This window comes from Schistocerca piceifrons, chromosome 7, assembly GCF_021461385.2.
Source record: "Schistocerca piceifrons isolate TAMUIC-IGC-003096 chromosome 7, iqSchPice1.1, whole genome shotgun sequence".
In the NCBI taxonomy this organism is placed as follows: Eukaryota; Metazoa; Arthropoda; class Insecta; order Orthoptera; family Acrididae; genus Schistocerca; species Schistocerca piceifrons.
In genome coordinates, this window is record NC_060144.1 from 348,997,959 (window position 1) to 349,011,521 (window position 13,563).

The following is a 13,563-nucleotide window of genomic DNA, read 5'->3' on the forward strand; positions in this document are numbered from 1 at the left end:
TCCGGCCATCCTGATTTAGGTTTTCCGTGATTGCCCTAAACCGCTTCAGGCAAATGTTGGGATGATTCCTTTGAGAGGGCACGGCAAACTTCCTTCTCCATCCTTCCCTGATCCAATGACTGATGACCTTGCAGTTTGGTCTCCTCCCCCCCCCCCCCCCAAATCAACCATTGAGTAGTACTTCATGTCGTTCAGTTCATTATTCAAAATTTTCATTCCCAATGCTACTCTTAGCCCAATGACTGCACTTATTTCATCTATTGTCATTATTTAAAAATATAAAAAGAGGTGACCAGGCCATTTTATGGCTTCTGAGTAAGAGAAGAAAGTTTAATTCTCTAATAACGTTCCTGACGACTCTAAATAGTGAATTTGGTAGTGGTTGGAGTAGGACTCAATCATTGAAGAAACATTTGATAATGTTTGTATTATGTCTATAGTAAAGCAGAAATGGCTTTGGAGCTTCCAACGGAACGTTGTTATTTGACCAGGAATTATGGAATAATAAATAATGCAATACAAATTTGAAGGTATCTTATTATTTATTTCGTACAGTCTTCAAACAAGTAAAGCGGTTAGTTAGGGAATATTTCATACAAAAATAATATGCAAATCACTGAAACATGGAACTGTTGACATCACAATCAGCTTAAACTGTTTTGTTACTGTAAAGTATCTCTATTACCGTGCTTTTCTTCATGAAATCCATATCTTGGCCTTTGCCTCTTAACTGTTAATGTAACATACCACAATCCTGAAATCCAATTTCATACTTTGTGTGAGAATAGGAATAACTTGTAGTTTATGACAGCTGAACATATATATTTCAAAGACTATCTTAGAAAAATCTATCTTTAGTGATATGAAATGGGATTCCTATGATTGTCCTAATTATAAGAATATGGGAAGGAGCTTACATTTTAATACTTTGGTCTTATTACTATCAAATAGGTCAATTTATAAATGGTTCCTAAGGATACCATAATGTAACAGGATGTGTTGACATGGGCAATTCAAGTACTGTACAACAATGCTGCCTTCCCGTTCTCTCACTACAACATGTGTCAAAGATTGTTTACTTTAATATGTCACAGCATTCGAACTAAGATTTTACAAAACCACTGTCACTGTAGGTACAAACATGTTACATTCAGTATAGTTGCCTGTATCACAAAGGAGCACATACTGCAATCGCCGAACAAAAATCTTTTTGTATGTTTGGCATTTCAGCTAGTTATACATGAGTACACATTACTTAGTTCCGATGCTGTAAGAAAATTGAAGTTGTAAAGTACGTTTTGTTACACCCAAAATCACCGTGAAAAAATGTCTTAAGATCTTCAGTTTATAGGAAATTTCCTTGGTACTTGAACATTTAGCGTATTTTTCTAAATTTGGGATTAAGTAAAAATGTTACAGATAGTATGAATACTGTCGATTTTCACTTTAAAAGCTGCTTTCAGCTCATACTTCAAAGTGTAAATAGAAAGGGTCCACCTCTCCTTAAATATTCACTGTCCAAAAATAGTTTCTCGTTTCTGTTTACTATTTTGTGACCTACATATACAAGCCATTCATTTCACTTGTAACTGTCTCTCCAACGCAGGTGGTAAAATACAACAGTTTGTTCTCGTGGAAACTTGTTTCAAAGGGTGTCTCAAATCGAACTGTAGAGAGCTGCATACTCTCGTTATACTTAATACTCCACACCGGCAGTAGCTTACTGAATTCTTATGACTGAAGAATGCAGTGCTTGGTAATAACAACTACGCGTAAACAGCAAATATGTCATTGAACCGCATCGAAAAGAGGAAACAGTCACATAAAAATCTATAAACTGAAACAGCGTCACGTACTCCCTTCAGCAGCCTAGGCTTCCCTGGAACAACTGTAAAATATTAAGAAAAGGCCTGCTGTTTCTCTGAAGCTTCGAAGGTAGTGACTGTTTTCTAGAAATCAGAACTTTCATACAATTATCCTCACAAATTCAGGTATTTTCGACACGGTATTAATTGCAACGTTTTGTGGCATAGTTTACAAGGAATTTATTTCTGGTGAGAAAGCCACAGAGCTTGTGAGGTGTAGATTTTAGAGAATAATTTCCATCAGATGTCTATTTTTTAGTGCAGCTGCTTTCTACCGTAAGTTGAACAATTCACTGAACGATTTGGATGCTCGAACAAGGTCCCAACTGACTGCGTACGCCCACCAGCTAAAACCAAACCCCGTCGTTTGGCTGCGTCTTTTCCTGTTTCAACCCACTTGCTTAAGACACATTATCTCTTTAGCTTCGGACAGTACACGAATTTTAAGTGCTGTTCATTGACTTTCATACTAAGCAGCAAGTTACATCACTGGCGATCGTCAACATATTGTGACAGTGGAATTCACTACCACCTACTTGACCATTTGATCGTGAATTCCATAGCCCTAGAAGTGGTTGTTTCATTTTCAGATGACACTACAGTCGATAAATATAATTTCTCATCATAATTCATTCGGTTACTCGCAGTAAAACGAACACTTGTTTTATCTTATGCAGTTTTCCGCCAACGTCACCACTTCAGTAATTTGGGCAGGTTACTGCAGATGTCCACTGCACAAGTTGAGTTGCATCCTGACGCGGTGCTACCACGTTGCGTGTGCAACATACGTAGGGATGTATACATAACGCCAGAGTTATCTTACTGACAATGAGCACAGCAGTCCATATGCTTTTAGTTGCTCACGGGGATAGAGTAACACCTTATTTATAAGTAACAAAGGAGTATGTAAGTGTAAAAAGCTAGGACTACTGGTTTACAACAGTGACTAGATGAGGATGAGTATCACGAGGTGACTATGCACTGATCCTGTGCGCGCTCTTCTGCTGACTTCAGACGCACAAGTCATCTGGCCCCACTGGCGGCAACCGCTTTGCTCCTGGAACAAGAATGAAGTCATGCGATCATCAGCCAGCTGAACGGGGGTAAATCTACAACAGACATTGCAAAACAGAAGAAATTCGTGTTCATTTTGAAATCTGAGTACTGATGTAGACCACATTACTTATAAATACTAATATAACAGCAACAGCATCTGTACTCTGCAAGCCACTGTGCGTGTGGCAAAGAGTACTGCGTACACAGCTATTATTTCCTTTCCTCCTATCCGATTTAGAAAAAGTACGCCTGAAGCAAAACTAGGTAATCCTGACTGTAAGACCGATATTTGTTCTACAAGGCTCTTATTGTAAACACGACAGCCTCAGTACCTAATGAGCAGTTGAGAAGGAGCACACAATTCGAAATTACCTGGTGGCACTAAGTAGTAACTTTAAGTAATAGCCATACAGAAACGAAGTCCTTTAAATTTATTGAGGCTGTGGTGACCAAGACAAAATCACTCAGTAAGAGCCTGAATTTACAGCGGTGGTTAGGCGAGACGTTTGTTGCCAAAAGTAGTTATTTCACGCTAAGTAAACGAAACCGTGACGATCCTGAAGCTCATCTTCGAATCTTTTCTACTTCAAGAATTGTTGGAAGGAGGAATTTGTAAGCGATCTCTTTCATTTATGCATTAAATCGCCGGCCAGTGTGGCCGAGCGGTTGTCGGTGCTTCAGTCTGGAACTGCGCGATCTCTAAGGTCGCAGGTTCGAATCCTGCCTCCTTAGGTTAGTTAGGTTTAAGTAGTTCTGAGTTCTAGGGGACTGATGACCTCAGCTGTTAAGTCCCATAGTTCTCAGAGCCATTTGAACCATTTTTTTGCATTACATCGTATTACGATTGTTCCAGTAAATCGAGTCAACCATGTGCCCCCCCCCCCCTCGGCTGTATTTGTTTATTCGTTGAAACAAACTGATTCGGTCAGAAACTCCGACTTTTGAAGGATGTAAGGGACAGCTAGGTAACTGTGCGAGGTGGGTAATCGTACACATTCAATATTTGAAATTCGCAGTAAAGATGACGACTTCCAATTACTGCTGCCCTCTTTTGATTCCTTTAAGCGAAGAACAGGAACAAGAAGATAGACGCCAATTACGCTTGGAATACGCGAGTGAGAAGTAATTAAAACAGGTCGGTTTCTTACTACTTTCAGAAGACCGATAATGAGAAGGTAAGCTTACAGTTATTACTGATTTATTTTTATTTGAATGTTATTAAAACCTGCAATTCATTGTATCACTAGATAGAACAGTTTAACATATAGAACCTGATCGCATTAGCATGTAATGGCGGACAGTAAGGGCCGCTGTTCCAGGACTACCAGCGTTCCAACCTTTGTCGGGGACAGGAGAGAAAGTGAGGGGGCGGGAGGGAGGGGGGGGACTGATTTGAAAGGAAGGAGAACGACAGTGCAGTATGAGTCGGCGCAGGAGCAGGAGCGCTGAGCAGCTGTCGCACCTGGAGAAGAAATTTTAGCGTGGCACATGTGTTTAGCTTCGAGTCCCAATTAGTGCGCGGAATGCAAAAACGGATCGAAGAGGTTGCTGGCTGGAGAGTGAGACTCATGCTTTAAGAAGTTCCAGATACACAATTCCCATTGAGAATGTATTTTTTGGCAAGTTGCATTTCGTGGATGCCTCGTTTACCAGCTAGATGTGAGACTAGTGAACGGAATAAACATGCAGCCTGATAAATGTCGGTTTACGTTTTAACTCTTCGAAGAAAGTGGTCCTATCTTTCACTAACTATTGCCAGAGAAAGATTAAATAATTACGTTAACGAAGACAGTCTGAAGTTGTCTCTTATTGCAGACTGCAAGAGATTAGGAAGACGACAAAAGTGCTCTTTCACTAACTATTTGTCCACTTATTTAGTCTGAGCAGCTTACGGTCTTCAGAATCGAATCCCTCATATGTCTTGGAACTACAAAGAATATAACACAACATTCTTTATTTCTAAGCATAGTTGCGTTTCACTTGCGTACATTTAAGATATTTTTGTGAGGGCAGTTATAATTACCGACACAAACAATAAACTGTTAAAATTCTCTCTGTATTCCAGCCACGTTAAGAGATTTAAAATCGGCGAGTGTTCGGACGAGTACCTGTCTCCTATTGTGAAGTGGTGTCTGTCGTCAGACTGCTGCTGCAGTCCTTATATGGCCGAGCTGCCTCGGGGCAACGAGTTATACAGGGCCTCCAACGAATTTGTGACGTTACACTAGTAGGGTTGACCGCCACACTTCGGGAACGTTTGGCTCCACACAAAGCTCTCGAGCTTTCTACATTTATTTAAGAAGTATTTAATTCAGAAGGTTTACATTTTGTCGTCCACTATCGAGAACTTGCAGACATTTAAACGCGCCCATAAGGATTATTAAACTCGTATGAAATAGTTACTCGCTCCCCGCCTGCGACGGCTGTTGGCACTCGTAAGACCTGCAGTGTCTCGTGCTGTGACGTACGTGCCACGTACGAGCCTAGGCCTCTCTTCCTCTTGGGCCTTGGCGCTGCCATCAGTGACGTCACAGGGGCTCGCTAGGTGACATCGAGTTGTACAGGCTCCGCGGTGTGCGTCACAGCACGTTACACTAAAGGTCTTAGAAGTGCCAGCGGCCGCCTACGACGGGGAGTGAGTTATTATTTCAGATAAGTTTAATAATTCTTAACTGCTGAGTTAAATGCATACAAGTTCTCGGTAACACACAATAAAGTTAAGACCTTCAATATATCGTACAAAGTGGACCATTAGCTACCTTTTCGATTTGGAAAGAAATTTAGTTTCGCTGGTTTTATTGAGGAAGATCGTTCGAAATACGGATTTCTGATGTAGAAAATGATATTGAAGAAATAAATACCCTGTGTAGTAATACAGAGAGGATTTTACTTTGTTGAGAACGAATATTTCTGCTCCGCTGTTTGGATAGTAGTGCTCCAGCTAGAGGTAGATAAGACAGATGGCAGTGAGTGAGCAGACAATAGAGCAAGCGAAGAGTGTCAACGAGTAGTAAGCGTGCTGACATCAACACACAGTGAAAGAAGTGTATTTTTCCCTAGAACAGGTGGAAGTTACGCACCGACAGGCTTAACAGTCGCCGTGCCACACTGTGGGCTGCTGACGGCAGCGTTTTTTGCAGCCGCCGCCTGGCGGTGCCGTCGCCTGACGCGCCAGCAGGCCACAGCGAAGAAGGCCGCGGCGACGGCGGCGTTGGGCAGCACCGGCACAAACCACGCGTCGCGCGGCCGCAGCCGCTCCACCAGCGGCGCGTCGACGTCTGCGTCGGCGTCGCCTTCTCCGGCGCCTCCGCCGTCTCCAGCCGCATCGCTGCGGTGACCCGCCGTGTCGATGCGCAGGCGCCCGCTGCGGCTGATGGCCACCGAATGACGCACCAGCTCCACCTGTAACAGTGATCTGCTTACAGGTACTGTACGGAGGTCTATTCCTGTTGTGAAAATGAATAATCACTCCTCAAATTCCGAACTACCACTGGCAACGGCGCCTCCTCCTGTACACGGTGACCGTATCTCGCGACAGTCATCTATGATCCCCTTAGGAAGAGTGAACCCCACAATAACGGGTGTGTCTATACACACTACATACTGGGTGATCAGAAAGTCGGTATAAATTTGAAAACTGAATAAATCACAGAACTATGTAGATAGAGAGGTACAAATTGACACACATGCTTGGAATGACATGGGGTTTTATCAGAACAAAAAAAAAAAAAAAAAAAAAAAAAAAAAAAAAAAAAAAAAAAAAAAAACACAAAAGTTCAAAAAATGTCCGACAGATGGCGCTTCATCTGATCAGAATAGTAATAATTAGCATAAGAATGTAAGACAAAGCAAAGTTTATGTTCTTTACAGAAAATGTTCAATATGTCCACCATCATTCCTCAACAATAGCTGTAGTCGAGGAATTATGTTGTGAACAGCACTGTAAAGCATGTCCAGAGTTATGGTGAGGCACTGGCGTCGGACGTTGTCTTTCAGCATCCCTAGAGATGTCGGTCGATCACGATACACTTGCGACTTCAGGTAACTCCAGAGCCAATAATCGCACGGACTGAAGTCTGGGGACCTGGGAGGCCAAGCATGACAAAAGTGGCGGCTGAGCAGAAGATCAGCACCGAACAACGCGCGCAAGAGATCTTTCACGCGTCTAGCGTGGAGCGTCATCCTGCGTAAACATTGTACGTTCCAGCAGGTGTTTATCAGCCAGACTGTGGATGACGCGATTCTGTAACATATCGGCGTACCTCTCACCCGTCACGATAGCAGTTTGCTGTCCAGCGCCATCTGTCGGACTTTCATGAACTTTTTTTTGTTCTAATAAAACCCCGTGTCAATCCAAGCGTGTGTGTCAATTTTTACCTCTCTATCTACATTATTCCGTGGTTTATTAGGTTTTCAAATTTATACTGACTTTTTGATCACCCTGTACTTCAGCGTGTAACGCGACACCCTTTTTTAACATAACCTTTTTTTGATAGAAATAACCGATACCATGTATACTATCGATTCTTGTGTAGGTGAACGTTATATCAGCTGTTTAACTGAATGAAATTTGTGTGATTTTGTATACGATATCTTATGTTTCGGGCTAAAATACGTAAAAAACAAATCAATTTCTTACTACTCTGTACCTACAGCTAGAATCACTCTTCTTTTATAAATATTTGAAATTACAAAATAGGTGGCTTAGTTAAAATTCCTATTATTAATTGCACAGTCTGACGATAATTGTTGTTGTTGTTGTTGTGGTCTTCAGTCCTGAGACTGGTTTGATGCAGCTCTCCATGCTACTCTATCCTATGCAAGCTTTTTCATCTCCCAGTACCTACTGCAACCTACATCCTTCTGAATCTGCTTAGTGTATTCATCTCTTGGTCTCCCTCTACGATTTTTACCCTCCACGCTGCCCTCCAATACTAAATTGGTGATCCCTTGATGCCTCAGAACATGTCCTACCAATTTATTTCTGGATTGATTTATAAAATAATGATATAACTTGGTGATGATTCTTCTTTTGTCAAGGAAGTGTGTAAACTCTCTCGCCTTGTAAACTTCTTGGAGTATTGTGAGTACCGCAGAATGTGGCTAGGAGTGGGCATGCCTCTGATGGGAACGCACATGTTTTTTAATTTTGACTATGACAATGTAATTGATGGTTGTATGAAAATGGAGATTGTGAAGTCTGTGTGATATAGAAGAATGGGATAAAATAAAATAAATCATAGCAACAGCTAATACTTCATCTGTTATTTAGTTTTCTGGAACCCAGTAAATCAAAATTTCATCCTCAAGAATGTAGCCCTGCACGCAAGAATTGGAGCCAACAACAAGAAAAAACGAAGATAAGTAAAAAGTTTTTCTTTTGCATATCTTACTCCTCTCGAAGCTTACAAAGCTTGTGCTGGGACAGAAAATTTCAGTGGTGATGTGTGGGAGAGTAAGATTACAAGCGATCAGGGGAATTTAGCATATTATCGTCACTGTATTCCAAATACACCGATGGAAATAAAAACTGTAACACCGAAAAATAGTTATTGTAGAGAAATGAAATTTCGAGAATACATTTGCCTAGGTAACATTTTTAAATGATCAACACTGAAGCATCACAGGTTAATGTAACCACAAGATCAGCCATTCCAAACGAGAAATCGTGCTACATTAATAATCGGTGTAACCACCTGAATGTTAAACGCAAACGTGCTAACGAGCATAAATTGTGTTGTATAGGTGCCAGATGTCAGTTTGTGGAATGGAGTTCCGTGCCAGTTGCTCTTGGTCGGTCAATACAGGGGCGACTAATGCTGGTTGTGGACGACGCTGGAGTTGTTGTCCAATGATATTCCGTATGTGCTCGATTTCAGACAGATCTGGAGGTCCAGCAGACCAAGACAACATGTCGACCCTCTGTAGAGCATGTTGGGCGACCGTTACGTCTTTGGAAAATATCCCGTAGAATGATGGTCGTGATTGACAGAAAAACAGGTCGAATCATCAGATTACCGTGTAGATCTGCAGTCAGGGGCCGGCCGGTGTGGCCGTGCGGTTCTAGGCGCTTCAGTCTGGAACCGCGTGACCGCTACGGTCGCAGGTTCGAATCCTTCCTCGGGCATGGATGTGTATGATGTCCTTAGGTTAGTTAGGTTTAAGTAGTTCTAAGTTCTAGGGGACTGGTGACCACAGATGTTAAGTCCCATAGTGCTCAGAGTCATTTGAACCATTTTGCAATCAGGGTGCGTGAGATAATCACGAGAGTGCTCCTGCTGTAATTCGAAATTGCACCGCAGAGTATAGCTTCGGGTATAGGTAGAGCGCGTCTGTCACGCAGACAGGTTGGTTGCAGGTCGTCAGCTGACCTCCTTCTAAACAACACAAGCCCATCACTGGCACCAAGGCTGAACCAGCTTTCACCAGAAAACACAGCACACCTCATTATTCAAGAGCGGTGTGTCTGGGTAGCAGCCACTGGCGCAGGTCGAGCGCTGAAAAAGTTCACGTCGAACAGATGGAAATTCGCAAAGTGTGCCCCCAATGGGTGTCTCACGGTCTTCAACCAGCACAACATGCATATCAGATTAGTCTCTCTTTTGAATATCTGGCCGGGTCCCGAAAAAGTCTTATATGACACTGCAATGGGCACCAGGGGGGAGCATGCGTATATAAGGACGAGATGACAGTCGACAATGGTCGAGGAGCACGAGGCCGAAAGCTTGTGAATATTTAACCGTCAGTAGCTAGGGACAAGAACATTCAGGTGGTATATGTGCAAGTCAACAAAACACACACAGATATAACTAAAATTATTCTCTTACGTTACTTTATTTTTAAAGTGATAGAAAACTGATAAAAGTAGCATATGTATAATGTTAACGAAAATGAGTTTAGCACATAGTGTCTGTTTCGAACGGTACACAGGACACAAGAATGCCCGATTGTACCTTCCTATCACTCCTTTCATTAGTCGCTCCTGCCTTGGTCCGAAATGACTCCTCTTGTTCTGGCGTAGACAATATCGCCATGGGGTTAGTTTTAAAATTGACCACTACTGATTTTGAAGTCTGATTTACTCTCTACATTTTATTCGGATTTTTTGTTTGATTTCACGACTTTAGTTCACTGAACTCCATTTTTATTTTTCCCTCTCTTTCTAAAATGTTCTATATTACTTGTGACGTAAACGTTAAATATTTTAAAAGCCGATCTTCTCTTACTCGCTGAACATTTTCATCAGAACCAGCGCCGGCCGCGGTGGTCTCGCGGTTCTAGGCGGTCAGTCCGGAGCCGCGCGACTGCTACGGTCGCAGGTTCGAATCCTGCCTTGGGCATGGATGTGTGTGTTGTCCTTAGGTTAGTTAGGTTTAAGTAGTTCTAAGTCCTAGGGTACTGATGACCACAGATGTTAAGTCCCATAGTGCTCAGAGCCATTTGAACCATTTGACCCATCAGAGCCAGCTTAATTTAGTACTGCAAGTAAGTACCACAATTCAAAATGAACGACTCTGCAGAAAATTGCTTCCACGCAATCTTATCACTTGTGGGCGTCACATTTCTACCACACTTTGTAGATTGGCACGACACAAAAACCGTATGTTTGTTGTCAGCACTGAGCATGATGGCGAAAATTACTTCCCCCGTACTCTTTCTCAGCCGGCCGTCGTGGCCGAGCGGTTCTAGGCGCTACAGTCTGGAACCGCGCGACCGCTACGGTCGCAGGTTCGAATCCTGCCTCGGGCATGGGTGTGTGTGATATCCTTAGGTTAGTTAGGTTCAAGTATTTCTTATCCTTAGGTTAGTTAGGTTCAAGTATTTCTAAGTTCTAGGGGACTGATGACCTCAGAAGTTAAGTCCCATAGTGCTCAGAGCCGTTTGAACCATTTGTAGCATCTTGAACAATCCCGCAATACGCAGTTACTCTGAATCGATTACGGCACTATGTCAATCTAAATAAATAATTTTTTTATTGACATTATATCTAACACTTTTTTTTTCTTCTACTCATATCAAGTGTTTTGTCTATAATGAGTTCGCAGTCGGCATCATATTTATCCTTACTACGAAGTATAGAAATGAAAAGAAAAAGAAAAAAAAACTTTTCTGAGCATCACTTCACCTTTGAAAAGCAGTAGAATCTATATTTGGATGTGTATCAACTATAGTTCGATACCTGTACTCTTGCAGCATTCAGCATCGGACATATATAGACAGCAATGTGTGAGGTACAGGCATTTGCTAAATGGCTTGTTTGCACTACTTATGAGAAGTTTGTTTTGCTTTTCCAATGACAGATGCTTGAGAAAAGTGGCTCAGTCAGTGGTACAGACGAAAATTGTCCGGAAAACTAACCTGTATGTGGAAGACAGTGTCTGCCCAGAGAGAGAGCGTGACGCAGGAGGAGTCTGTGTAGAGGTTGCCGGTGATTCCCCCTCCGTCTACCTCCCACGTAACCAGGTACAGCGGGGATCCCCCGCCCCGCCAAGCCGCTGCCATGTCGTCCTCCGGGGCCCGCCATGACAGCTCTGCGAAGACTAGCACGCCTTGCTGTGTTACTGACGCCACGCCTACAGACCAGACGTCACCATACTGAAAACAATGGAAACACACAGATAGCTAAAATATGACTGTCGCAAAACATAGCAGCTGAGTTGTTTGAGAACAGCGTGACTGACATTTTAGACAGTCAAGCTTGTCTTCAAGCCTGATAAATCTGTAATAGAAAATGTACGTCGCTGTTGAGTAAAATCTGAGCAATTATGAACGCAAGACGCAGATGATGTGCAACTTACAGTCCACTGAAAACAAGTCATGATTGGAAGTACTAAGCTGCACAACCTGCATTTGTTGAGTAAGGTTATATGTGGCTATCTTATTGTTTACTTAAAGATTTGTAAATGGCCGTGAACATTGGAGATCGTTTTATAACAGCAGTATGAGGTAATTCCTGGGCAAAAAAGTCTACTAATGTCAAACATCAGCCTTAATTTGAGAAACAAATTTCTGAGAACGTGCGATTGGGACACTGCATTGTTTGGAAGTGAGTCATGGACCGTGGCAAAACCGGACTAGAAGAGAATCGAAGCATTTGAGACGGGGTGCTAAAGAAGGATGTTGAAGATTAGGTGGATTTGAAGCATACGCCGCAGAATCAGTGAGGAGAGGAACACATGGAAAACATGTATAAGAAGAAGATATGGGATGATCAGTGAGGAGAGGAACACATGGAAAACATGTATAAGAAGAAGATATGGGATGATACGACTTGAGGGAGGTGAAGGCGTAAAACCTGTAGCAGAAGAAAGAGATATATAGAATCTGTCGAACGAATAATTGACGATGCTGAGTTACTGTTAGTAATAAATTGCGTAAGGAATCACAATGTCTTTCAGAGGTCAAGCTTTGGAATTGGAAGTGAATCGATTGACCGGCGTTTCTGAATGATGTTTGTCCTAACGCGACACCAGAAGCCATAATGGCGTATTACTGCCACAGTATTGTGCGTGCGGTTGATGTAGGACACAGTCAACAGGAAGGAATATTGACTTCAACGTCCCGTCGATATCGAGGTCATTAGAGGCGGAGCACATGCTCGGATGGCGCCAGCGATATGGAAGGAAATAGGCCGTGCCCTTTCAAAGAAACCATCCCAGCATTTGTATGGAGCGATTTAGGGATATCATGGAAAACTTAAATCTGGGGGTCGTCCGGGTGTGGGTTTAAACCGTCGTCTTCCCCAATGATAGTTCAGTGTGCTAGCCACTGCGCTACCTCGATCGGTGCCACAGACAGCAAGTCGACGCAGTAACATGGCAATGGAACACGAGGTGTGACTAAGGTTTGGTCAATAGAAAGCATAATTGTCCCCCGCACAGGTATAATGTAATGTAGCACACTGACAGTTAACGAAGAGGTCCTGCCGTCAGCATCCATCGGTGTCTGCTATTCTGCATACTGTGTGCAGGTCTTCCTTTGCACAGAAGACACATCACGTCAAACAGAGACGACTGACTTCAAACTATGAGTGACGAGCAGTTGCTGGTATGGTTGCCATCATTTCGAAGACTCGTTTGATGCAACTCTTCAACAACTGTCAGTACTGTGCGAGCTTCTTCGTAACTCTGAATAACTACTGGATCCTGCATGTATTTGAGGATGCTTACTACGTTCCACCCTTCGTCTCCTTTTTCGGTTTTTACACCTGTGCTCCCCTCCACGTTCAAACTGGATATTCTTCAATGCCTCAGACTCCGCTTAAAGGTGGCCTCGTCTCTGAATAAGATGGATGACACAAATCCCGCAACCGTGGTTGCCTGTTGAACAAACCAGTGAAAAAACAACTCCCGATGTTTGTCGCTAGTAAGCGCTGCACACGCTGTAAGTGACAAGGCTGTGACAGTTGTCATGGAGAACACACCACACGGTCTTCTGGCTTGTCCTGTACTGGCGAGCCAACTGCATGTTATTAACACGGCGGTCGCCTTCCACAGTGTTTTCCTCCCAGCCTGGTGCCCGAAGGTTTCGGTACGTCCTTCATGATTTCCTGCTCCCTGCTTCCTTCTCTCAGACAAACGACGAAACATTGTGGCAAACATTGAATGCTGTGCTTGTTGTCGGCAGGGCCAGGTCTCCTGAT

The 13,563-nt window shown here is 42.9% G+C and overlaps 1 protein-coding gene across 1 annotated transcript in view; it reads right to left on the minus strand.

Moving 5' to 3' along the window:
* Window positions 1–534: 534 nt before the first annotated feature.
* LOC124804728 overlaps window positions 535–13,563 on the minus strand; it is a 150,423-nt gene continuing 137,394 nt past the window's right edge. Inside the window, exons 5-7 of the mRNA XM_047265021.1 lie at window positions 11,280–11,516; window positions 6,002–6,323; window positions 535–2,922 (exon numbers count right to left, since the gene is read on the minus strand). Of these exons, the coding sequence (XP_047120977.1) occupies window positions 2,876–2,922; window positions 6,002–6,323; window positions 11,280–11,516 (606 nt within the window). The 3' untranslated portion in view covers window positions 535–2,875. The remainder of the gene's footprint in view (window positions 2,923–6,001; window positions 6,324–11,279; window positions 11,517–13,563) is intronic.